The following is a 25,910-nucleotide window of genomic DNA, read 5'->3' as shown; positions in this document are numbered from 1 at the left end:
TAAGACAAGGATAATGAATGATGATGAATAGATGATGATTACATTTATTTAGAGAAAAGATTATCCAAACCACTCTGGTCCTAAGTAAACCAGCTCCTTGGTAAATTAGAAATCACTTACCTATCTCACAACAAGTAGGAAGTAACTAAAAGATTTCAAAAAGCAACACTTTATGCCTTTTATAGAAAGAAATTCAAGAATAGACGAGAAACAAAGCCATTGAGATCTATCATGCTGGAGAGAATTGCAGTGCAATTTCTTAGGCTTTGCGAACCACAGAGAGAGCCATTATTCACAAACAGAAAAAAAACATGGAACAAAATTACTCAGTCAGTGGTTACGATTCAGCATTAAAGAGAGACTCAGCAGAAATGGCATCTATGAAAAGAGTTTGAAAAAAGGTCAGTTTCACATTTACCACAAAACATATTGATTAATATTCTATGGACTAAAACAAAAGTGGAACTTTTGGAAAGGTGCGTATCACATTGCACTTGGCATAAACACAACAATTCAGACAAAAAGCATCGGCCATGAGGGTGACGGTGTGTTGGTCTGGAACTGGACAACGTTCTCATTTCTGCTCTCCTAATGTAAAAAAAACAACAACAAAAAAGCAAAAAGGTTTTAATGAGCCAACACAACGTCTGGATGTCATGGCACTTCCTTAAACTGTCCAACTTGAAAACCTTATAGTGTAGCTGATTTTAAAACAACTGAAATGTGAAGTACTTAAACACTTCTGCTCCTCTCAGAATTCGCCGATTCCTCCTGTTAACTCTGATTACTTCCCTGTTTCATAATGCTGGCTTTTCTGTTTTTGTTTGGCTCTGGCTCCCTGTGTGTTTTTTTTTCATTTTTTTCATTAAACATTTTTCATCTACAAGCTGCTTCTGCCTCTCTGCATTTGACTTTAAAACATGATGTGTTCATCATGACATGTTAGTATTTTGGGGGTTGGCTTTGCTAGATTTTACTCTTATTAAAAGATCATTTGAAATTAGATTTTCATGTTAACAAGTTGTCTTTGATATTAAAAACAGTGTAATTTTCTGAAATTTAAGTTTGACAAAAAAGGAAAAACGCAAAAAAAATAAATAAATCAGGGACTAAATACCTTTTTATTAGCTCATTAATTTTGTTGCAAAGAATTAGCACAAACTTTTGACACCACTTGCATCTCTTCAGTTAATTTGAATCAAAAAAGATTCAAATTTTTTTGATTCTCCTCCATGTGCTAAACAAGTTAATGAGGAAAACATTTGAACTGCCTTGTTATTTAAACCTTAATTAACTGTTTGAAAATCCCTATAACAAATCAATAGTGATAGGTAATATCTTCTACAACTAAACACTCTGCCTGTTTTAGACTGAGAGTCGTCATGTTTTGCCTCTGCACAGGAGAACCCATATGTGATGCGCAAGGACAACTACCAGGATTTCGAGGGAAACGAGCAGTACGAGGGTTTCTGTGTTGACATGCTGAGGGAGCTGGCAGGCATCTTAAAATTCTCCTTCAAGATCAAGCTGGTGGATGACGGGCTGTATGGGGCCCCAGAGCCCAACGGCTCTTGGACCGGCATGGTAGGAGAGCTGATTAACAGGGTGAGTACTCTGCAGAACGCATGCAGCAATAACAATAGACAATGTGCTACAAACACACAGCGCTTCATCCACACAGCCACATACTTGTACACACACTTGTGCTGTAGCCCCAAACCACAGTTCTGCTGTAACTCCCCATGTCTCAAATTGCCCTCAGAGGGGAGTAACACTCTTATCTAGGACAAAGGCTGAATTGATAATTCCCCAGAAGAGACTGAAAAATTTGCTAAATATTGCCCGCTCTGTGTTTCCAAGCTGAAAACCACTACTAACCACTTTCTTTTGCATATATACAAATATCACATTTTTTTGCCCACTCAACCTGTCCAGGCCTATTGAGCCTGTGACTGACACTCTGGTTGAAGCAGGCTAATGAGAGCCCCTCTCCGTTTAATTACCATACGGTATACTTCAATTACTGAGCCATGGTCCCTGTGTGGGGTCTGCCACAGCGGCGCTCCCCCGGCTCTCCATGCTTCCTCACCCCTCCCCGCTCTCCTCGTAGCCTGATCACTCGGTTGTAATTAGTAGACCATGTTCATCAATTAGCTTTTAATGGAAGAGATGAAGAGGAGGCAGAACGACCAGAGACCTGCAGGTTTTATGCAGGTGGAAAGACCAGGGACCTAGTGTTTACTTTCAATTAGCTTAATTGGGATCATGGAGAAATAGTACGAGCATGTGCAAGAGAAAATAGCAAGTCTGCATGTTTCATAAAAGGTGGCACAGTGAACTTTTAACACGCTCAGTGTGGTGCCTTGCAGAAGTATTCAAACTTTTGCACCTGAATCTTCCCACTGAGGGACGTTCAGTACCCTATAAATCTTTACATCCTCAAAATTGCAGACAAGTGCAAGAACAGAAAATGATAAAAGACAATAAATTTAACAAATAGCAGCCCAAAAACCTGTGCTGCCTTTGTTTTCACCCATGATTTTTCTCATTCTTCTTTCCAAAATAGATCTTGTTTGATTGAGAGCATCTCTAAACTGCAATACCACAAAATTGCAATTTTTATTTTTTCCTTTGTTCTGAACAAAAACAAAGTTTAGCAAGAATGTTCTTGCTAAACATTCAGCAATAAACATTTAGCTCTTGCTGAATGTTCGGGTTTGTTTTCCTGTTTGTAGCTCAACCTCCATCCCAGTCGTGATGTTTTTTCAGCCTGTAGCTGATTTGGCTCCAGGATTACTCTTTATTTTGCTTCACCCATCTTCTCATCAACTCTTACAAGCTTACCTGTCCCTTTTGAAAAGAATTTCCCCACAACATGATGCTGCCAACACCATATTTCACAGCAGGAACAGTACAAGCACAAAAATAGTGTTGTTTGTCTATTTCTTGTTTTTTTGGGGGTTTTTTTGCTGACCACTTTCTGTGCTTTTTCTCTTGTCCTTTGCCGCTTCTATCTCCTGCTCACCCCTGCTTCTATCTATCCACCCATCTATCTGTGTCAATCCTCCAGAAAGCGGACCTGGCCGTGGCAGGCTTCACCATCACATCAGAGAGAGAGAAAGTTATCGACTTCTCTAAGCCTTTCATGACCCTGGGGATCAGCATCTTGTACCGAGTTCAATTGGTGAGGGTTTTATCTCGGCTGTCGGGCACCTGCCGACTGATACTTACTTCAGATCCTGTACTGGATTTGATATGTTTCTAAGTCCCTCCCATTGATGAAGAAGACGCCAGGCTGAACTCGCTGAAATGAGCAAAACCTATTATTGCTGGAGAGTTGATCCCTTTGATTGTATTAGTGTAAGTCCTCAATGAAGTTTATAGTGAGAATTTATTTTTGCTCAGTAAGTCAGAGCTGTGTTACAGTGGCAGCTTTACATTGCTAATGAGGTTTTGGGTCAACGCCAGGCTCGCTCTGGCAGACAGCATTGTTAAACAGCATTTATGGATCGAAGCATTAGAGTATCAAAGCACTGCAGACGCTGTGTTAAAGTGAGGGGGAGTACACTGCCCTCCTGTGGTGCGAAGGGGAGCCTTTCATAACAGCTGCTGTCTGTCCCCATCTGTCCCAGATTTCTCATCTATCTGTGTCTTTACTTCTTCTTTTTCCACTTTGTTTCAGGGTCGGAAGCCAGGCTACTTCTCCTTCCTGGATCCTTTCTCTCCAGCTGTCTGGCTCTTCATGTTACTCGCCTACCTGGCTGTCAGCTGTGTGCTCTTCCTGGCAGCAAGGTCAGTCCATTACATCACACACTGCACTGATTGTCTGCAGCTCACATATGAGCTCTCTTGCCATTTATATTGTTAAACACAAGCCACCTGTCATATATCATTTTTCCCCTGGGCATGTCTCCTCACACGGCTTGACAGGTGGTTGTATGACTGATTGGCTTGTTTAAACGACAGAGGTGCATCACCGTGCTACAGCTTGTCATCAAGGTTGCTTCAACAGACTCCCACTCTCTCGCCAGGTTGAGCCCCTACGAGTGGTACAACCCTCACCCGTGTCTGCGGGAGCGCAGGGACATGCTGGAGAACCAGTACACACTGGGAAACAGCCTGTGGTTCCCCATCGGTGGCTTCATGCAGCAGGGATCAGAGATAATGCCCAGAGCCTTGTCCACCAGATGTGTCAGCGGTGTGTGGTGAGTTAGAGAGGAGTTAGGCTGTTTCTGTGCCTTTGCAGCTAAACGCCTCCTGTCGTCTTAGAAATGGGTTTTATATTGTCTCCTTGTTTTGATGTTTGACCTTGACGTTGTAAAGAGACATTTGTGCGGAAAGGCTGCTTTTAATTTTACCTGCGCACATCTTGAGAGCGAGTTTAAAGACCTGCAGAGTTTCTGATGTGACTGAACGTGGATGCTAATGTACAAGAGAGAATAAGAAGATTTAATCACTTTGTGATTCTAAGAGCTTCTCTAGAGGCCAGCTGTGTTTATTTCTTTTAGTCTTCTTACCACAAATTGAAAAGGCTTTTTTTGTGTTCAAAGATATGGAAAGAGACACTTAACAATGACTTGTATCTTGTAAGCAGTTATTTTATTGCATTTCTATCAGAATATTTAGATATTAAATGCAGTCTTGGGATTTGTGGTAAATAGCTGACACAAAAGTTTCTTTTCCTGAGTGTCAATATTTTATGCAAGTAATGTACGAAAGCAAAGCCAACAAAAATTCAAGTTTGATGATGCTCCCGAGGGAGCTCTGAAAGACATGTGCTGAGAAAGAAGTAAGCGCTGCGAGCAAAGGAGACAGAGGAAAAGGACAGGAACAGCAGATCACTGAGTTGAATGAGAGGGAAAATTAAAAACGTGTCTGGAACGTGATGTTCCTTTTGAAATAAGTTGTTAGGTAAGCAAGGACGTCCTGTTTCTACAAGGTTATAGCTGTTAAAAAATTTGAAATATTTAACTACTGTTTTTACAGTGTTTCTAAGATTTGAGAGTGAATTAAAGCAAAAAATTTTTTTTTACTGACGATATTGTGAAGAAATATAAAATGTCAAAGTTTTAATTTGTAAGCATTTTTATAGTGTGGAAAAAAAGCATTAGTCCAGGAGATGTCCTATGTCATCATGTATGTATCTTAATGCCAAAAATCCACCTTCATACACATGAACTTAAGTGACCTCACATTCTTAATACGTAGGTTTTAATGACATTATTGGCTCACCCTTTGCATTAACAATATCTACAACGTTTCTGGAAAATTTTCCACATAATTCAAGAATGTATTTATGAGGATTTCTGACTGTAGAAAGCATTTCTGAGGTTAGACCCCTTTTGCTCTGTATGAATGCCTGACTGTCTTTTTGCAGTGATTCTCAGTCATGTTGGAACAGGAACAACAAATCCCCAAACTGTTCCCATAAGGTTTTTGAGGGTGAAATTGTCTAAAGTTTCTGGATGGGCTGCAGAAATCAGAGTTACTGGAACTGGAACCGATGAGCAGGCAAAGCTCAGCTGCTGAAAAACTGATGCTTACAAAACTCTTTATGATCGTAATTATAAGCATAACACACATAGTGCAAGCGAAGGAAAAATATCAATACGTGACTTCATAAAATTCACTGAAGGTTTACTCATAAAAGTTATTCCACAATAAAAGCACCTGATGGCTTGCTGATCGAGCAAACCTCCTCAGGTTTTTAGTGTAATTTTTCGAGCACATAACAACATTTACACATACATTCTGTATTCATCCATACCATAAATCTCTAATTTGAGTGTGGGGACATCAACTTACATGTTTTTAATGTAGTTCGTGTTCCTTTGGACAGCAGTGGGTCTAACGTTTCTGTGCATGCTGACCAATAAATGTATTGTTTTGCAAACAAAACTAAGAAACAAAAAGTTAGTGTAACTTTATCTAATTTCAGTTTTTAAAGTAAATGAAGAATGCTGCTTCTTTTTTTTAATCATTTAGTTTTTGTATAGTAAAAGGCTAAGAAGCTAATATTAGCAGATTTATTAGCGGAGTCATATGCTCAGGTGCTGATGCCTGCAGTCAGCTGCTTTATGGAAATGGCACTCTTGGCTTTGGAACTGTACTTTCAAAATAGGGTTACCTTAATGAGAGTGATGGGTGGTGCTGTTTTATATTCAGTGCAATGACTTTAAAAACAGCTGTCATTGTCTTTCTCGTATGCAAAGGAAATCTGTCTGTGTGGCTGGAAGGGAGCACAAAAGCATGAATGAGGGCGGAGAAAATGCTGTCTGTGCTGAAACTTTGTGTTTTAAACAATAGAAATGGCAGAACAGAAAATGTAAGTGGTTTTAAAAACTTTTCAAATCCTTGCTATATCAGTAAAAAAGCCCTTGCCAAGAAAGGTAATTTCCCAGCTCAACAATCTGATTTCCTCCAGGCGTCCAGTAATCTTGTATGTAATTCAGATGACAGAAGACCTGCAGTAACCTGATCTCTCCTCGTTTTCTTTCCCCTTTAAGGTGGGCGTTCACGCTGATCATCATCTCCTCCTACACGGCCAACTTGGCAGCCTTCCTGACTGTTCAGAGGATGGAGGTTCCCATCGAGTCTCCAGATGATTTGGCTGACCAGACCAACATTGAGTACGGCACCATTCATGGAGGAAGCACCATGACTTTCTTCATGGTAAAAACCGTTCTCTGGTGCTAGTTTGTAGCATGTTTGTATTGGAGATGCACAGAATAGGTTTGATTTCTTCAAAGTCTGATTTACTGATTATGTTTTTTCTTCCCAGGGATTAAACCGCAGAGTAATTTGTGCAAATTTTGTCTTAATGTGACAATGACAAATGAAAATGTGCAACAGGATGGAAGCTGTAGTTTTGAATCCGAGGAATTATGATTTTATGATTACCTTATGCTTCAGAGCTTGTTTTTACAAACTGTTTTTGAGTTTTTACTATACTTGAAATAAAGTTGCATACTGCTAGTTTATATCCAAGATCGTGTTTTGCTTTTCTTTCTGTATTTAGTGGATTTTACAGATTTATGGTGTTACTTGTATTGAATTTTCTAAAGTGTTTGTATGTAGCTTGTATCCTGCTAGTAGGCTGAATGTTTGTTGTGACATTTCCTCTGAGTTTGTGTGTGCTCTTCTTTATGGCGGCTTGTATTAGGTGGATGACTGCCTGTGTTTGCTTTATGAGAGCGCTCCAGGCGTCTGAGTTGACATCTGTTTGTCGGCGCGTGTGTGTGTGTGTTTTTCTTCTCTCTGATGTTGGTGTGTTAGCCTTTGGGAACATGTGTAGGTGAGAATTTAAAAAATATATATTTACGTGCATTTAAAGGAAGTGACTACACAACAAGTGGTGTTTTTTTCCTTCCTGTCCCTACGATAGATAGAATAGAGCGTTTTGTGTTTGTCTTCATAAGCCGGTTTCATTGTTGCGCTCCATTACCGCACTCGGTGCCTGATCCACAGAAACATACAAAACCTACACGCGTTATTACACACAGATGATACCTTCTCCACTCTCATCCTGTTTTCTCACATGTACAGTTTGAAATACATATTGTAAACATAAACTATCTGCCATGAAAAACACAAAATGCTAAAAAATGTTAAAGAATATTCTAAACTCCCATAATAATTGCAACTTTTAGATGACAAATCAACGTGAATTAGTGCATGACTGTAAACATACTTTAGGTCTTGTTGAGTATGTCATAACAAACTTTGTACATCCAGAGACTAAAATGGCTTATGGGTTGATATTTTGTGTTTTTTTTGTTTGTTTTTTTTTCCAACAATTTAATCTTATCAAGCCTCCATAAAGAACAATTCTGGGCAATACCCGCTTCTTTCAGAGTAACACTAAAGCACTCGTCTCTCCTCCTTACTAGACTTTTCATATGAAGTCTTTCATATGAAGACCTGTGACACCAGGTCTTCATAGGTTTGCAGTGATGTGATACTCTTTCTATTTTTAGATAGCTTCAATTATGTTTTGAGCCAGAAAATAAATGCACACAAAGGCCTGTCATTTGTGTAAGCTCATTTTCCGTTTTGAGCCCACATAAAGCACTTAGTCATGCAGAAAAGAACAGATATTTTACAAATGAAAACTCTACTGTAGAGTTGTTCATACTGACGACAAGCTAACAATATGACAGTAAAACCAAAATGCTCCAATATCCCAAAGCTTGCATTAAAGTTCTTTGCAATTCATCCAACTCATACTATATTTCTAAACTATTTCCAAACCTATGCATCACTTTATAGCTCTGCACTTCTTTATGTATGACAGATTCAGTCTTAATGAAATACAATGAAGCTTGCAATTATCTTATGACATGTTCAAAAACTTATAGAGTTAATTCTTTTCCAGTTTTCTTTATCTATCATAGTGTTAAGTTGAAGTTTGTCATAAAAGCTTTTCAAAAGTTGCAAAACTGCAAGATTTTTTATTAGATGAACACAAAACAAATCAAACTTTTTCCCAATAATATTTCTAATTTGCATTCTCATCCCAGTCAACACTGAGGTGCCCAAATGGAGCTTCATCAGTGAAGCAAGACAGACCATAATGGTTGTTGCTTCTGTTACCAAGTCTTATTAACAGCATAACAGGAATGGACACACTGCAAGAGTAGTGCTGTGTTTATATCGTTTATCACGATATAGCACTAAAATGAATGTCTGGGCTTTATAATTGCAGTGTGATGAACCATCACAGTAAAAGCTTTCATAACAGCATAGTAGTGTGAAACTTTTACAAGGTTGTTTTATCGCTGGAGTCGCCCACAGCTTTAACCTCTAGTAAACAGCTGCAGCCAAGATGTCAGGTTTATTGACCTAACATTTAAATGGCTTAAAAATATTGTCAGAATAATCTTTGTTTCATGGTAAACCCACCAAATGGCAATTTTAGCAACAGAGCCAAGCAGTGTAAAAGCAGCACAATTACAGAACAAGTGAAGTGATTGGTTATTATTCAGCAGTGCAACAGAACCACGGCTAAGTTGGCAACCAGCCTGCAGCTTGTGTTTTCTCAGAACCCTCCGAGTGAAATCTAATCCAGTATTTACTAGTTTCCTCTGATCGACTTGTCTTGCGTTTGTTTTATTTGCATTTCTCTTGATGGCTGAATTCAGATGTTGTGTGAACCCTTTTATTCTCTACATACATTAATGTTGTTTTGCACCGAAGGGAAAAACACACCAGAGCGTGTTTGCGTTTATTTGCTGACATGTTGCTATCAAAGCAAAATGTCTGGGTGTTGCAGACAACAAACCAGCTGAAAACATCTGTTTCTGTTTCGATTTGCAGTGTCATCCAACTGAGTCAGAACCAAAATGTTCCTTATATTTCCTCCTTTGATCTTGCTTGTCTTCTATATTTTATTCAGGTTAACATTATTGGATATTCTTGCCTGTCTGCTTACTTTTCCATTTTTCTCCAGGATGCATATATTTTATTTTATGTTCTTCCTTTTTGCATTCATAGACATTTAATTGATATTTCAGATAAGTCTTCCCACTGCTATTTTCCCATTTCTGTGCAGAACTCGCGGTACCAGACGTACCAGCGGATGTGGAACTACATGAACTCCAAACTGCCCAGCGTTTTTGTGAAAAGCACAGAGGAGGGAATCGCCCGTGTTCTCAACTCCAAGTATGCCTTCCTGATGGAGAGCACCATGAACGAGTATCACCGCGGCCTCAACTGTAACCTCACACAGATTGGAGGACTGCTGGACACCAAGGGCTACGGCATCGGCATGCCGCTAGGTAAGCATGGAACCAAAACCACTTTTATAACAAAGATCCGTCATGTAAACAGACGAGAAATTACAGTAATTGTGCAGACAATTAAGGGTTTTAAATGCTATTTTGAACATTAAATGCTACTTGGATAATAGCAAGAAAAAATGTTATAAAAATTTTAAATCAAATGGATGATAATTTCTTTGCATGTTATTTGAGTATGTATATATTTATTTATTTCTTAAACATAAAAATGACTATCTTCTACTTTTTGTTCATAATGTTCTTTTCTTCCAATTAGCTTTTTTTACTTTATTACTGTCTTTCTTTTCAATGTTCTCTGCCTTGGTGAGTTTGTGTCTGGAACAATTTGACTGAAAAATAAATATTGCTGCAGCAGAATCTTCACTCCTACTATGTCAACATTACAGGTTGCTGCTTGTGGTTAGGGTGAGACAAGGGACTGTCTATCAGCTCTTATTGTTGATGGGGCAAACAATTCATACTGAAACTTGATTTCTCAAAGTATAAATAAAATGGAAAAGCAGAAACAAAATGTGGTGAGAATAGAGATGAGCAAATATGATAGAAAAATGTGTAAAAATGTTAGAAATAATTGTATGACAAACAAAATGCAAATAATAGAACAACTGAGCAATGTTTATCTTACACTGCACTACTTTTTTTCTGGATGTGGATTTGATATCTATTCATTTTGAGATTAACATTTACTTTATGCATTGCAGCATCCATCCATCCATCCATTTTCTGTTCACCCTTGTCCCTAAAGGGGTCGGGAGGGTTGCTGGTGCCCATCTCCAGCTACGTTCCGGGCGAGAGGCGGGGTACACCCTGGACAGGTCGCCAGTCTGTCGCAGGGCAGCATTGCAGCATGCAATAAATAAATAAAATAAAGAACCCACTTTTGGTTTTTTGTATTTACAGAAAACCTAGCTACTGGCAAGTCCTATTAATTAAAGGTAGTAGAAACATGTTTTCCTTTCAATTATTGATTAGACTTTTAAGGTACTTTTCTTTAGTAATCCACAATGGTTTTGCTTTCCTGAGAGTTTAGTACGACATGAGGCCTATTTCTATAAGTCACTCTCCAAATGGGAAAGACAAGAGAACATACCAGGTAACTTAAATCTCCCAAATTTACTGTTGGAGAACTGCAGCAAAGATCATTTAGCACTAATTCGTCTACATTAATATTTGAAGGTGTTTGTATATATCTGTATGTGCAGCATACACTAAATAAATGAAATACGATTCATATCAATGTTACTGTATAAGTTAAAAAAACAATTAACTTTTGTAATCTGTTACATGGTTTAGACTGAAAAAATGTTTCTGCAGGAAGCTACCCTGTAACTCAGAGGGGATGGAAAAAAACACAAAACTATAATATGAGGTCTATAAAAACTGTACAGAATGACAAGTTTTCTCATCCTTAATATACTGAAGTATGTGTTCAATGGCTCCAGTAAGAATCATAACCTTTGTTTCCCGTAATAGGCGGATTTAGCTTATTACATTCAGTAGATCAGATTTCACATCCTAATGACAATATGCTTTCTGAAATAAAACGGTGGAATATAAACATCAACAACTTAAAAACTGTCTGAAAGGAAACGGACAGATCAAGACGTGGTTATGAATTAATGAGTGTGTGAGCCTCTTAAAGATTATTGAAAAAGAAACATAAACATCAATAAGGATTAAGTGGTTTTTCAGGCTTCAAAAGCTACAATCAGCTTTTGTATTTTTTTCCTCTACTGACACGTCTGGGGCTTAAAGGTCACAGCCGTTATGCCTCTGATTAGACCAGTGACACGTCAATAAATTATTGAAATCATTGGTCAATTTAATACCACATAACATTGAAACTCTGTGCTTTGTAACCCTGCAGAGTTTTGTTGTATCTGTATGGAGATCGCAGACAATTAGCACTGTGCTGCATTATTTAAATATTTAAGTTGTAAAAATTATTTTATTTTAGGAATTTACTGTAGGCTTTTAAAGTTTAAAGGAAATATTTAATTTAGATTGTAAAGAAATGGTTTGTTTATTATCTTGGACACATGAATTAAAATTTTCCCTTGAATAATTTGACTAAGTAATTTTTGTTCAGGATTTATTGGATATGAAAAGTAGCAGTTTGCTACTGGTTTTCATAAAATGAAATGTGGCTATGTTATCTATTTGCCTGTCTCTTCTATATATTATAGTTTGGTCAAGGTTTAAAATCAGTTTTTTGAAGAACTGACGAGCTAACACCTGGACTAGTAGTGGAATTAATGTGCAAGTTATATAATTAAAATAAAATCATCACAAAACAAAAGAAACTACATGAAAGGTTTGATCATTTTATGATCATTTTATGATCATATATACCTATAATTCAATATATAAACAAGGAAAATCATCTGGGCTGTTAAGTGGGCATACAAATTAAAGAAGTGAACTAATTTATAGCCTACTTTAAGTCTCTGTTTTAAATATCATTTTTGTCAGTTTTCCCTGTATTTCTTCATCAAACTCTTTCATTTTTTCAGTCTTATTTGGATTCAGATTTGAAAGGTTGAAGCTTATAGTGCCAAACAGAGTCTAGACCCCAGGAATCTTAATCACAGTCTGTCTGTCACAGTCGCAGAGCTCTTTTATAAGGTGGTAAAATTGCTTGAGAACAGAACAATGACGCTGCAGACGGGAAGGAATAAGAAAACTGTGAATGTGAATAGAGAAAGAAAATGAACATATAATGAATTGGGTTAATCACAGGCACTTTAAAAGTTAGGGGATGTGCTGTGGCCGTTCATTCTGAACAGGCACATCCAAATGTAAACGGCATTCTGTGCAACCACATTCTTAATATAAAAAAATGTACAGTAGTTTATGGCTCTGATTACAGATTGAAAAGTGCCTGAGATAATTGGTCTTCATTTTTCTTACATCACAGAAAACTGACATTTTAACAGAGATGTATAAACTTTCTAGACCTACTGCAATAGTCAATCAGATGATAAATGCAGCAGGATGGATCCTCCGAAGGGACGTCTTTTGTTTTGTACAATTCCAAGGTTTCGTTCTCGGTGACATACCTCAATGTTGCATTTCCTCAGAGAAGTTATGAACTGTTGCTATCTTGAATCAGCCAAGGACTCAGTCATTATTCCAGGAGCTATTTACAGTTGAGAGAAAAGTAGGTCACCTATAGCCCCAGTGAACTCAAACGGAGTGAGGAACGATCTGCAGAACCGGTGAACAGCTGCAGAGGAAGTGGCACAGTGACTGAACATTTCCAACAAAGGGCACCGTGTTACAAAACGTGCCTGACAGGGATTAATCTCACATCTCACAGTGTAAACTTTACCAACAAAGCGAATGAGGGGCAGGATTAAAAGCCATTGCCTGCAAGAAAAGCTGAAACATTCGCTTGAGATCAGATATGCTAAACAGACACATGTACTTTTGGCTGATTTGTGTGATTAGATCTTAGGAAAAAAAGTCTTGTGTTGATTTAGTTTTTATCTATGGGATTAGAAAGTATTTGAAGTGGAAGTAATGAAAAGGAAGTTAATTGCTTTTCAACTCGTGCCTGGGTCTATTAAAGCCTTTTTCAGTGTTTAGCCCATGGTAGTTGTGTCACCAATTCATTGGTCTGTTTTAATGAAGGGCCCAGTCTTGGCTGGACTTTCTGTGTTGGATGAGGGGAGAAACTTTCATTCTGTTTCTTTCATTCTGAGACAGAATGAAAGAAAAGGAGGAGAAGCATTTGTATTTTTCTGAAGAAAAAGCCTCAACTGCTCATGCAAATGCAGAGTCTTGCAAAACGTCAGATATTCCTCATACGTTTTTATATTTTCTCATCTTACACCAGAAATGTGCAATGATCCCTAAAAGTTTAGCAGGACAAGATGGTTCTTCAAAGTATCGATTCATAGTGGATGAGGAATTATGTATGCCCAACTTTTCAGATTGTTAAACAATTGAAAACTCATATTTTCTTTCAATTTGATAATTATGCACAACTTTTTTTTGGCTTATCAAATACTGTAAAACTGTAAGGAAATACTTTGAATTTTGTGGTTTCAATACAGTGAAAAGTGAAAAGGTTCAGGGTGTACTACTACTACTAGGGTGTGAATACTTTTTTGACTGTGGATGATCTGCATGTTTGAAATTGGTACAGTAGGCAGGAAGTTTTAGCGTAAGACTGTAAAGACTTGATGGGATTTCTGTTGTTGTCTAAAAGTATTAAAGGGAATAATAAATAAAGCAGAGATCCTGCTTAGTTTTATTGTTCATTTGGAGCATTCACAGTCAGAAGACGGTGCTTGAGCAAATAATCCAGAGTGACATCACAATTCTGCGTTTAGTTTTTTTACTTTAAAGAAGGTCAAATTCAAACGTTGAATTCTGTTTTTCATTTCTAAGCAGTTTTGACTTTGCTCACCCAAACGGTACTCACTGTTAATCTGCTGAAACAGCTGGCAGCTTTTTCATAAAGAGATTTATCTACTCCTTACAGTCAACTTTTATGTATTCATGGCTTAATACTCGCAATTTTTAGTACATTTACCCTTTAAATCCCCTCACTCTGCTCTTGTGGATGCGTCTCATAACACGCTTTGATTTCTACTTGAGCTGCAGCTGTACCACCGTCTCTGCCTCTGGATTTAATCTCGTTGTTTATCTCTCTAATCTTCTCTGTCTACTTACCACAAGATCACTTGTATTCACTTCAAAGCTGGATGCAGCAATTCTCTGTCTTTTACTCCTAAGTCTGCTATCATTTCATGCTCGTTTTTCTCTTTTACCAAAATAGCCCCTGATCCTTGTGCTGCACCTTTCCAGGGCTGGCTCTTATCTTGCCTCCTTGTCTCCTGCCAGGATCTCCATTCAGAGAAGATATCACACAGGCCATCCTCCAGCTCCATGAGAATAATAGGCTGGAGATCCTGAAGAGGGGGTGGTGGGACGGAGGCCAGTGTCCCAAAGAGGAGGACCACCGTGCCAAGGGTGAGCTGCCTTTCTTCTCTGCTGCCTCATTCTCTCTAATGTCCCCACTAATAGCTTCCTCACTCTCTGCTAGACTGCAGCTAATGGCTGATGTCTGTCCTGATGTCGCTATAAAGGGACAGCAGACTAATCTAAACTGTTTGTGTTTAAAGTCCCAGCCAGTGTAAATTTTTTTAATCTTTTACACGTATCTGTTTGTTAAAAATAGGATACAAGTATCTGCTCACATAAAAGCTTTTATACAAAGTTGAGACAAGTAAGACTTGCCGACGTATCTTGTAGGAACAATGCTGATGAGTGAAGCTGCAGGGGCTCGGAAATCTAGAGTTTTGGTGCCAAGTGTGGGTCAAGCTCCAAAAATATGTTTGCACATGTTGTGTAACGCAAGATGACAGCATTTTCTGTCAGACTCATTCCCCCTCCTGCAGATTGTCTGTTATTATGTGTTGAGGTTATGAAAGCAAAAACAGCAGATTATGAAACTGTTTTCTTTTTATGACAATAATTGTATAATCTGTTAAAAACAAAAAACTTTCTTTCATAAATCAGTTTGTGAAATATTCTTCAGGTATGTGTCTGAGCGAAAAGCTTGGAAATGCACCAATCAGACCCTGAAAAGCGGATGCCACCACTTTTGCACACATCTATTTTAGTTTTTCTCTTCAACTCCTGACCGTCTGCCTGGTCCATTTGCAAGTACTTGCAAAGTATCTTTTGATTAAAATAAATTTTGTATATTACATTTTTATATAGATTTGCTGAAGTTAGAAGTTCCTGTTGGATTTGGTTGGCTTGGAGTGACTAGAGATGTTGCTAACATGTCGTCTCAAATAGTCTAACAGTGAATCTCTTAATTATGTGACTCCTATAAATGATAAAAGAAAATAGATTTGAGGAGTTTTTGTTAATTAAAGGGTCACATCAGTCTGTCATATTTTGTAAGAGTGTTTTGGGTGGGGGAGCAGAACCAAATAAATCTAAAGTTTGTTTTGCAATTTAAAGTTTGTTAAAACTGCAAGTTTTAACAAACTAATTTGTTACAAATTAATTTGTGCATAATTATTACTACTCCGTACTACCCCTCAGCATAATTCATAAAAAACATGTTACTGTTTTCCAATTTTAAATAAAATGTGAATTATGACTAACTTTGCTGTGTTGAAAGCAAAGGTTAGTCCAGATACATCCTTGAAAACAACAGAGTAAGTGCTGCTGTTGTCTTTTATACTGAAAACAAAAAGCTTGACGGTGACCCTGACTATCAATTAATTATTTGAGGTTTGATTTTCTGAAAACCATTTTATTAATAATTATTCCATTAAAATGTTGAATTTAAGGGACAATATGATTAAATAAACAACTGTTAGGATGTGAAACCTTTTTTTTTTTAGTCCAGCGTTCACAGAGTACAGCATTGGTCTGAAAACTAAATAAGTGTTTATTTATGCAGACCGTTAGTCAGTTGGAGAAAAGTAGCTTTCTGGAATAAACAAAGCTGACCTCTGCAGACTCAAAGTGAAAAACACCTCAATAACGGACACAATTGCTCTAAAGGAAAAGGAATTAAACGGAAAGCCTGAAATCTGAACACGATGCGTTTCCTGTGGCCCGCTTCAGGTCTGGGCATGGAAAACATTGGGGGCATCTTCGTGGTGCTGATCTGCGGCCTCATCATCGCCGTGTTTGTGGCTATTATGGAGTTTGTGTGGTCGACGCGCCGCTCGGCAGAGACTGATGAGGTATGCCCCCATACCTGCCCTCGCCGGCCCCACAGACACACCCCAGTAGGTTCCCATGGCATCCTGCCAGCCCTTTTGATTACGTTTTCTGTTTGTGTGTGTGTGTGTGTGTCGTGTTGTGTGCAAGATGTGGCCAGACTTTATATTTCCGCTTCTGTTTTTGTTTGTTCGTCTTTGTGTGTGCTCTCTAGCATTTCAGTGTTGTGAGCCGATAATTATGGAAGGAATGTACAAGTGTGCAACTCTGGACTGAAAATAATACAAGCAGAGAAAATATGCAGCATGGTCTTGCCTGTGTTTGTGTCGATGTGCCCTTTGAGTATTTGGTATTTAACAGTGTGGCAGCAAGTGTTTGTGAGCTAAAACTAATAAATCGGATAAGCAATATTGAGAAATGCCAATATTTGCTTGCTTAAACAAGTAGAGTGATCTTTTTTTCCCTGGCATTAAATGTCATGATGTATCTTCTTTTACATGCCTCACATGTATGCTGGTATTCTTCGTTTCCATTATTGGATTACTTCTCACCCATCTCACTGTGCGTCTTCTTCTATCTCTCTGAAACACGCGCACCCCCCTCTCATTCGGCCATCAGTGTCTGTTCTCCAAGAACGAGTACTGTTTCTGTTTATGTGAGCACATGACCTTTTCATATTTTTTGGAAAACAGTAATTGTCTATGGAGTATACAGTACAGGGGCATCACAATAATTTATAATAGTCAAAACAAAGCTTATTTCATTATTTCAACTCAGAAAGTGAAACTCTTATAGCTCATAAATTCTCCGTACACAAAGAGACGTCAAGAATTTATGACGTTAACTTTGATCATTGCTTTTCATTTTATGAAAATATGAAAGTTTCTCTAACATTATGTAAATCAAATGTCTATTCGCAAGAGCTGCTATCCTGCAACTTTTAGATGCATCTCTTCTCCAACAACATGAATGAAAAATGACTACCAGGCCTCTGCAGCACTGAATGACATCCTGATGAGTGAATTCAGCCATTTTAATAACGTAAAGCAACAAAAAAAACCTATGATACCAAAATATGCTCATTTGCATTGTTGGGTCTGATGACTGATCTTAATATCACTCTATAGATTCTCTATGGGGTTTTGATTATTCTGGTTTTCTGGCAAATCCGGTCCACTGTAACCATGGTATTTAATGAGGTGTAGATTGTGACGCCAGATCCACCAGTCGGTTTCCCTCTGCTGTGTGAAGAAAACAAATCCAAAAAGTTGCTGTGCAAATTAAAACAGACCAACATTTATTGAGACATCAAGTGTTCATTATTTTCCAACTGAATAAACGAAAACCTAGAGATCAGTGACGGGAAACACTGTGGGACTTTGAGAAAATGTTTGTGTACACCATCTGCTTTTTTCTAGAGGCATATTTTTATTTATTTACTTTCATAATTGGGTGTAATTATGAGGTAGTCCTACACAAAGCACCTGTTGTGTAACATCTGTAATTGCAGAGCTTACCGCCAACCTCTGCTGCACAGTGGAGCTGCCCCCGATCAGAGTATGTGGAGTTAGTTAGGGGGAATAAAATATGTTCTTTATTAGTAACGTACTGAATAAAACATGGGAGTCCAAACTTTTTGTCAAATGGTCCAAAACTGAAGTGTCAAAATAATTAGCAAATTGGAAACGTTTAAATGAAATCAAGCAATAAAGTTGTTTTTTGTAGAAAATTAATGTAGTTTATTATGGATCCAAAACTTAAAATTAAAATAAATTTAATCTAGTTTTTCTTTTGGGCTTCATTGAACAAATTTATTGTGTTAAAAGAAAAAGATTTGAGTTACTTTCTTTCAAAACGCTGTTGTTTTGCCAAGTTTTATAAATTAAATAAACTTTGATTTAGTCACTGCAACTTTTCAGTAAAAAGTCTCTACACAGACGTGGTTCTATTTATAAAAAGACAAATACTTTGTATTTTATGTTTTCTATTGTAAGAAAATTGTTATAATTTTACCCTGATTTAAAAATAAAAATTTTCCATCTACACACAGAATTTTGAATTACGGTTGGGAGCCGCACAAAATCACTCCAAGGGCCACAAGTGGACCCCGGGGCCACACTGTGGACACCCCTAACATAAAACATTCTCTCAGCGAATCCTTAATTCAGGCACTTTCAGTGTTTTCTAATGACATAAACAGTAATTATTGTTGTTCCAGTCGCTATGGCTACATTTAGCTTATTGAGTTTAAGCAGCTGGGTGAAGCTGCAGCTTCACATGTTCCAGGTTGTGGCTCTTCTAAAAGCTCAATTTGTCATGAACAGACTCAGCAGTGCAAGATATATTCTTAGTAACTGCAAAGTAAAGTATCAAGCATTTCAGCCAGAGTGAGCTCTGATGGCTCATCCCTCTGTGGCAGTGAGCGTTGGCTCAGGAAGCTGGTTAGAAACCATCCAAGTTTGTTTATAAGAAACGTGTTTCCTCTGTTGAGCATGTCCACTTCCAGAGTCTCCTCTCACTGGTGATGAAAAGTCCAACATCAAACTTCTTCCAACTTGCTGATCTCATGTTTCCAGTACTTCTACAACTCTAAATATAGACCTGGAAACATGTACAGTTAACTTGTATAAATACTTTTAAAGTCAAAGCTTTCTACATCCAGTATTTTTTTTTTCTTAGCACTGAATTCACAATTATCTCGTTTCTGCTAAGTTGTGCATGCTTATGTGAAAATTTGAAATAAAGTAAACATAAACATGCAGTTATTCTAAGTCTAGTGTAGGTGGTGCATTACTTTCATAAAGCTCATCTGCAGAGCGTCCATACGTTGCTCTGCTTCCTGACTTCAGACTGTATAAAACACACTGGAGCAACACAAGCAGGTGCCACTTCTCCCCAAATCACCACTGACTGCAAGTAAGAAGTGCAAAATTAAATTTATTCTGTAAAGAAGACTTTGGACCAGTGAGCAACAGTTTGAATTTTTCTATTTAGCCAAAGTAAGAAGCTTCTGACTTTGTGATTGACAAGCTGCATAACACAGTTAAAGCCCCAGGTTTGGATGTGTGTGATGGTTTTTAAGCTCTGGCTCCAGCTGCCATCTGCACCTTGTGAATCTCAACAAACTACAATGGGCTTAGCCTCACAATCCTCTCAAGGCTGGAGTTATCCCTGTATACTTTTTTTCTGTAAAGCTTTTTCCTTCCACTTAGCTTTCCATTAATAGGCTCAGATACTGTTCGCTGTGGTAATAGTAATGATGCTGTGGGACTTCAGCCCTTGTGACTCTCAGCCCAACATTTGTTAATTTGGCTGCTTTTTCCATGATTTTGTATGTAATATGACCATCCATAACATTATATTTAAAAAATCCTCTTTTTTGATCTCTGGGGTTTACATTAGTTACTTAAGATCAGAATTAAGAAAAATAAATTCTTCAAAAACATCACTAGTGTTTAATCTTGATCATATCTGCATCTCCCGTTAGAAGAAAGTTCATTGTTTAACTAATCTATGTTTCGCTTTTTGAATTGGATTGCTGGAATAAATAGACTTGTAAATGATCTACTAAGTTACAGAGATGAAGCTGTATGTAAATACATTTAGTTTGTCATGTGTTCAAATAACAGCAGTCGTGATGTTTGAAGGATGAAAGAGATTTGTGGATGGGAACAGTGTCTGTCCTTGTGAGATTTGTTTATGTCCACCTGAGTTTGCAGGCTGCCTGTTTGTTCATCGTTTCATAATGAAGTGTTCATATTCTACAGAACATTTTGGTGTTCTGCGTGTTTAGATTGTAATAACTCTCTTTGCTATCCTCCCATCTCTGTCCGTCTCCACATCCTCCCCATCGCCTCTTTGTTCCTGTTTTAAAACGTCTCTCCATTTGTTGATGTGTGATTTCGCCTCACCTGCAACTCCTCTGTTTGCTACACCCACTGTGTGTTTTTCTGCTTTGGTGCTGCCTCCTTCTTTTTGAGCTATTTTTTTTTCTCCTTTAAATATTATTGTTTTTCTTCTGCTTTATTTCTGTATTGCCTTACCACTGTCCTGTTGTGCTGCCTGCCTACTTTGTGTCTGTGGCACTTCCCCTTCCTTTGCTCCCTTCCCTTCTTCCCTTCTTTCCTTCTTTCCTCCTCCCTTCCGTTTCTCCACCAGGTGTCTGTTTGTCAAGAGATGATCACCGAGTTCAGAAACGCCGTCTCTTGTAAGAAGAGCTCCCGCATGCGCCGCAGACGACCCCTGGGCAGCTCGGCGGCCCTGCGTCACCCGACCCGCATCGCGCTCGGAGCCCCCCGGCCGCTGCGCCTGGTCCGGGAGATGCGGCTCAGCAACGGGAAGCTGTACAGCGGCGCCGGCCCCCTGACCGGTGGGGCGGGAGGGACAGGACTGCCCGATCTGGGCCCTGGGCCCCAAAGGATCCTAGATGATCCGCTCGGAGCAAACACCACCCCGCCTCCGCCGGCTCCCACGCCTGTGATGCTGCCCGCCCGCAGCTGCAGCCACGTGAGGATCTGCCAGGAGTGCAGAAGGATCCAGAGCCTGAGGTCCGGTAGCTGTTTGGGGTCAGCGTCCACAAGAATACCGCCCTCCTCTGCCCCGCTGCCGAGGCTACCTCCACCCCCACCTCCGTCCTCATCCAACACAGACAGTGAGGGTGGAGGGGGGACCAGTCCGAGGCGGCAGCAGCGCCACAGCCCTCCGCCTCCGTCACCTCGCCGCATCCCCGCTCCCCCACAGAGCAGCAACAACACGGACCTGCTGGGAGACCAAGAGGGAGTGTAGGAGCGCTGGGTGGGTGAGAGACTCAGAGGAACGCGTGAGGAGGTGGAGAAACACAAACTGTAAGTTTCTCCAGTTCACCCTGAGGCGGACAGATACAGAACCGACTGTGATGGTCAAATATTAGGCTGCTGTTTTTGGCTCTGAAGGAAAATTTTGGACAAATCTGAGAGGAGCTGCATTTTCCTGAAGGATGATTTTCTCTCCTTTTGCTTCTCCTTCAGACTACGAAGTTCTGGGTTTCTTTTCCAGAGACTCTGCCGGAGGCTAACTCGCCCTTTTGGTAAAACTGAAGCCAAACTGGAGGCTTAAAAACGGCAACAAAAAAAGACTTCCAGAGAATTATTTACTGTTTTTTTCTTTTGTTGTCTTTGTTTTGTTACCATTGTTCTAAGTGGGAATAAATACAGACTATGTGTAACATTTCGGTGGACTGTAACCTTCTAAGTGAATTGACAACGGCTAATTTTTCTAACATTTTTGTGTCCCTCCCTCAGCTCTGAAGCTGCTCTTTGGATGATGCTGTGAAAGTCTGATGAAACCATTTAAGGCGACACACAGTGGCTAAAAGCTACATAGTTTACACACTTCCTGTTAAAACTGTTTTTCAGAATATTAAAATTTAAACCACGATGAGTCGTTTTCAAACTTTCACCATCCATAATGTGACATTTATCCCATGACGTTTTACTGAAATGTAAACAAATCTAAAAGATTAAATAGGTGACACTAACCTGGCTGCCTCAACTGCACACTTATAATCTAATACTAATATTTAAGATGAGAACTCAAGCAAACATTTTGCTCCCCCATTTGTCTTCTGTGGCTAAATTTCCTCAAATGGAGCTCAGGTTTTTGTCCACGTCAATTAAATTATAGACAATTTCAAATATTGGTATGCCCTGACTCAAAACCTATAAGCTAAAGATAATGTGCAAAGTTCTGTGTTGGCCAGATGAGAATAGAGAACTAAATCTGAGTTGTTTTGTAAGGTTACTGCAGAGGGCAGATTTGGAGAATCTTTCAGCATCTTTGGGTAAAGATGTGAGATGCTAATAGATTCCCACCAAAGAAAACTGGCTGCTGAAGTTCAGTCAAATGGTATCTCAAAACAATAGATTACCTTAGTGCAAACACTAATGCAACATGATTATTGCACCTGTTTTTTCCAACCTAGCAGAGCTGTTTTGTTTTCAGTTAATTTGAACAGGATGTATTGTATGTCACATTACAGTTGGTGGGAGGATATTTGAAAATTATTCATCATTATCTAAATTTTTAAAATCTTAGAATTTAACTAGGAGTGTGCGCACTTTTTTTTAAAACCACTGTGCTGCAAACACTGGCACAGAAAAGTGTGTGTCTCCCTTTCTTTGCGGTGTGTGTGTAATTCGTGTGCGTCTTGTAAGTCTGTCCCTAACTGCTCTAAATGAACCATGTGTTCAACATCAAAACCCTTCTACAGATGTTAGATAATCAGACGGCTCCAAAAAGTGAAGAGAGAGCTTTGAAGTGTGAAATTAATCTCCCTCGTTATCCTGAGTAACATTCGCCAAACCTTTACTTTTTCTTGCCTTTGTTTTAACAGCGTAGACGAGACGGACGAGGCGACGCAGGGAAACGGCGCAGAGAAATAAAAAGATGGAAAGAGCCGTGGAGTAAAACTGACACTCTTAAAATGAGAAATGTGTCCTTCAACTTCTTCCATCATTACGACTGTCCTGATCTATTAATTCTGGGCATCTTTTAAGGGCCTTGTTAACGTGCCAGCAGGCTGCAGCACTGCTTACTGTTCAACACACTAACTTGGCCGTCCACAGTAGTAACTCCTGCCAGAGGGATGGGCTCAACTCAGGCGCGTCAATAGTGTTTCAAGCTTTTGATCGCCTAATTAGTCCCCTCTGTGGCGAAGGGACTCATTCAGGAAACTTGCTAATGATTTTGAACATATCTCTAAATATTAATTTGTGTTAGCGGTCTCAAACGTCAATAAAAGCAGTTTAAAATCTCTGCTAAATTTAGTCATAACCCTGGTAAAGATGAGTCAAAAGCAATCAAATGAAATTAACATTTTATTGCAATGGGAAATCCCACTGATTTAAAGAAAAAAAAAAATCCAACCTTTAATTTGAGTTCTGAGTTAGGGGGAAAACACCTGGGCTAAGGAAGAAATGTTTTAATGGCATACAATATGATGGACCGGTTCTCGTTGGGATTAGGGACCGCTACCGGGCTGAAATCTGCAAATACCTTTGACCCACGTCCAAAATGGTTGAAACGGCCTATTTTAATAGTTCAAACACCAAATAAACCCTAATTATTATACAGTGGAAATCCTCTTAACTCTACCAGAGAAGCTAACATCCAGAGTCTTCCTCATCTCCGCTCTTGAAGGCGCCAAGGAAAGTAAACGGCATTCCTGGATTGGCTAATTAGCCAGCCAATAGCATGTCATGTAGCATTACACAAATATATCCCAATCTGTATCTTCTTTCAAATATTTTTAATATATGCTCTACAAAATGTATGATTTGGAACATTTTTCCACAAATAATTTGGATTCAGATTCCATAGAAAAAAATCACAAACAGGTGAATAGTGAACCACAGATAGGTGGTTAAAAGTAACTCGAGCCTTTCTTATAATAATAATAAATTAATACCCTTTTTTTAGCTGCCTCTAGGCTGTATGATGGTGCTAAGATTGATGTATTAGCCAACCAACTCTCCCAGGTGTTAGTGGTTAAAAGAGGGTTGGAGAAAATTTTAAAGGTTGGATTTTTTTTAATTTGTCAGTGTGCGATTATGACTAAGTTAAAATGAGTAAAAACATCATGATAATCTTTCTGTTGTTGTCTCCAGATGCCAGAACATTCCTGATCCAGCTGACTGTCCACAGGACCCAGCTGGCTGCAGGTGTTTTGGGTTTTCTGTGTTAAAATCGAGCTTTCATGAATCTGTCTTTTTCATCCTGAAAGTCTGCAGCCTGCTGAGGAAACGCTTTCTTCGTCTCTTTGAGCTATCGGAGTGTGTTAGAGGGGCGACATCCAGCAGGGACAATGCTTTGTCTGCAGGAGTGTGTGTGTCAATGTCCCATCTCCATGAACGGGACGAAACATTTCCCAGCAGAACCTTGCACTATAATGAGGTGATCAATGTTATTTACTTTATCCATTTGACTTTAATGTTGTGGTTGATCTATATATAGGCAGGGTCCTTAAAGGGAATGCACTGGTGGGTTTTTATCTTATTCTCCTTTCACTTAAATTACTACACATTGAAGGTCACTGCTAATGAGTTGTCAAGAACTCATTTCAACCTTATTTACACCAGATATCTGTAAAACTATATATATATTTAAAAAGATATCAGTTTGTGTTTGTTTCTGCTTAAGAAACACTTATACTAGAGTGATTTTGTTTTAAACTTAACTCAAAAGGATCTATTTTTAATACATGACTGTATTCAGAGTCACTTAAATGCTTTTTCTTTTCCAGCAGATTTGTTCTGCTCCTGAAAGTTGTTCTCTTTAATATGTGACTACCTTCACTTTAGTAACATCTGCTAAAAGCTGCAGCTCACAGCTGTTTTAGGTTCCTCTTGTAGTTTTTTGTGTGAAACGTGAAGAAAAGTTTGAGCTGCTTAGTCATCTAAACTTTTTTTGCATTAAAATTGCAAATGGCTAAGATCAGTTTTAGGTCAAATCTGTATGCGCCATAAACATTAACATAGATTTACATCGATTGTCGCCAAATGATGGAGGATCTGATGGAAATTAATGTCTGGATGATTAAAAGACCAAAGTTTGCGCCTGTTAACCTTAAAAATGGCAATTTCAGCATTTTTCTTTTTTCTTTCAGGTTCTCCAGATTTTATTTGCATTTAATTGCATTAATTCAAAATTTAACTGACGTTTGTCAAAAACTTCACCAGAAAACCAGACATAAAACAGGTAAAAAAAAATCCTTCTTACTATATTTTCTAGAATACTGATGCTACAGATACACATACAAACATTATACTTACCAATAAAGTAATTTCTAATTAAAGAAGTCTAATTTCTTTGAGCATGGGTTATAATACACAATTCTTCATAATTTCTTGAGTTAATTTTGCTACATTTATGAGTTATGAGGCTGCAAGACAAAGATACAAGCAGAGACTTTCTAAAGAAGCAGGTGGTCAAAGTTTAAATGTGACACTAAGTAAAACAACAATACACAAATGTAAGTTTCATGATGAACTTACATAAATCATAATGTAAATATATGATTATGACATCTTCAGTCTTGTTCCTGTAGCAAAGATATACATTTTTCAGCCAACAGTCAATTTTTATCAAAAGAAAATATTCAGTGACGTGCGGTGAGGTTCATAGCTGGTGAGGCACTGACGTCATCAGAATCAGATTTGCAAATAGATGCATAGATTGACAGCAGTTTACAGGTTATGTTTCACTTCTGCATCCTTACACATACAAACTGTAGCTCACAAAACACACATTTCCTTAAAAAACAAAACAAAATAAATGTTATTACTGTCTTACCTGCTTCGATTGAAAGTCCACTTGAGAAAACTTTTTTAGTGTTGTAATGTAGTCATCCATGTCGAAAGTCGGGATAAGCGAGAGGAAAAA

At 38.5% G+C, this 25,910-nt stretch overlaps 1 protein-coding gene across 4 annotated transcripts in view; it reads left to right on the top strand.

Annotated features, from left to right (window-relative positions):
* grik5 (glutamate receptor, ionotropic, kainate 5) overlaps positions 1-21,701 on the top strand; it is a 128,744-nt gene extending 107,043 nt beyond the window's left edge. For 2 of the 4 annotated variants that reach the window (XM_028012951.1, XM_028012953.1), the window contains 9 exons: positions 1,402-1,605; positions 3,071-3,184; positions 3,683-3,792; positions 4,032-4,205; positions 6,507-6,672; positions 9,551-9,776; positions 14,649-14,777; positions 16,395-16,561; positions 20,652-21,701. In XM_028012951.1, the coding sequence (XP_027868752.1) occupies positions 1,402-1,605; positions 3,071-3,184; positions 3,683-3,792; positions 4,032-4,205; positions 6,507-6,672; positions 9,551-9,776; positions 14,649-14,777; positions 16,395-16,561; positions 20,652-21,278 (1,917 nt within the window). In that variant the 3' untranslated portion in view covers positions 21,279-21,701. Of the gene's footprint in view, positions 1-1,401; positions 1,606-3,070; positions 3,185-3,682; positions 3,793-4,031; positions 4,206-6,506; positions 6,673-9,550; positions 9,777-14,648; positions 14,778-16,394; positions 16,562-17,111; positions 17,149-20,651 lie in introns of all 4 variants that reach the window. The other 2 variants (XM_028012955.1, XM_028012954.1) reach the window with 2 other exon arrangements.
* The last annotated feature ends 4,209 nt before the right edge of the window (positions 21,702-25,910 follow it).

This window comes from Xiphophorus couchianus, chromosome 3 (assembly GCF_001444195.1).
Source record: "Xiphophorus couchianus chromosome 3, X_couchianus-1.0, whole genome shotgun sequence".
In the NCBI taxonomy this organism is placed as follows: Eukaryota; Metazoa; Chordata; class Actinopteri; order Cyprinodontiformes; family Poeciliidae; genus Xiphophorus; species Xiphophorus couchianus.
This window is presented reverse-complemented; position numbering and strand designations above follow the sequence as displayed.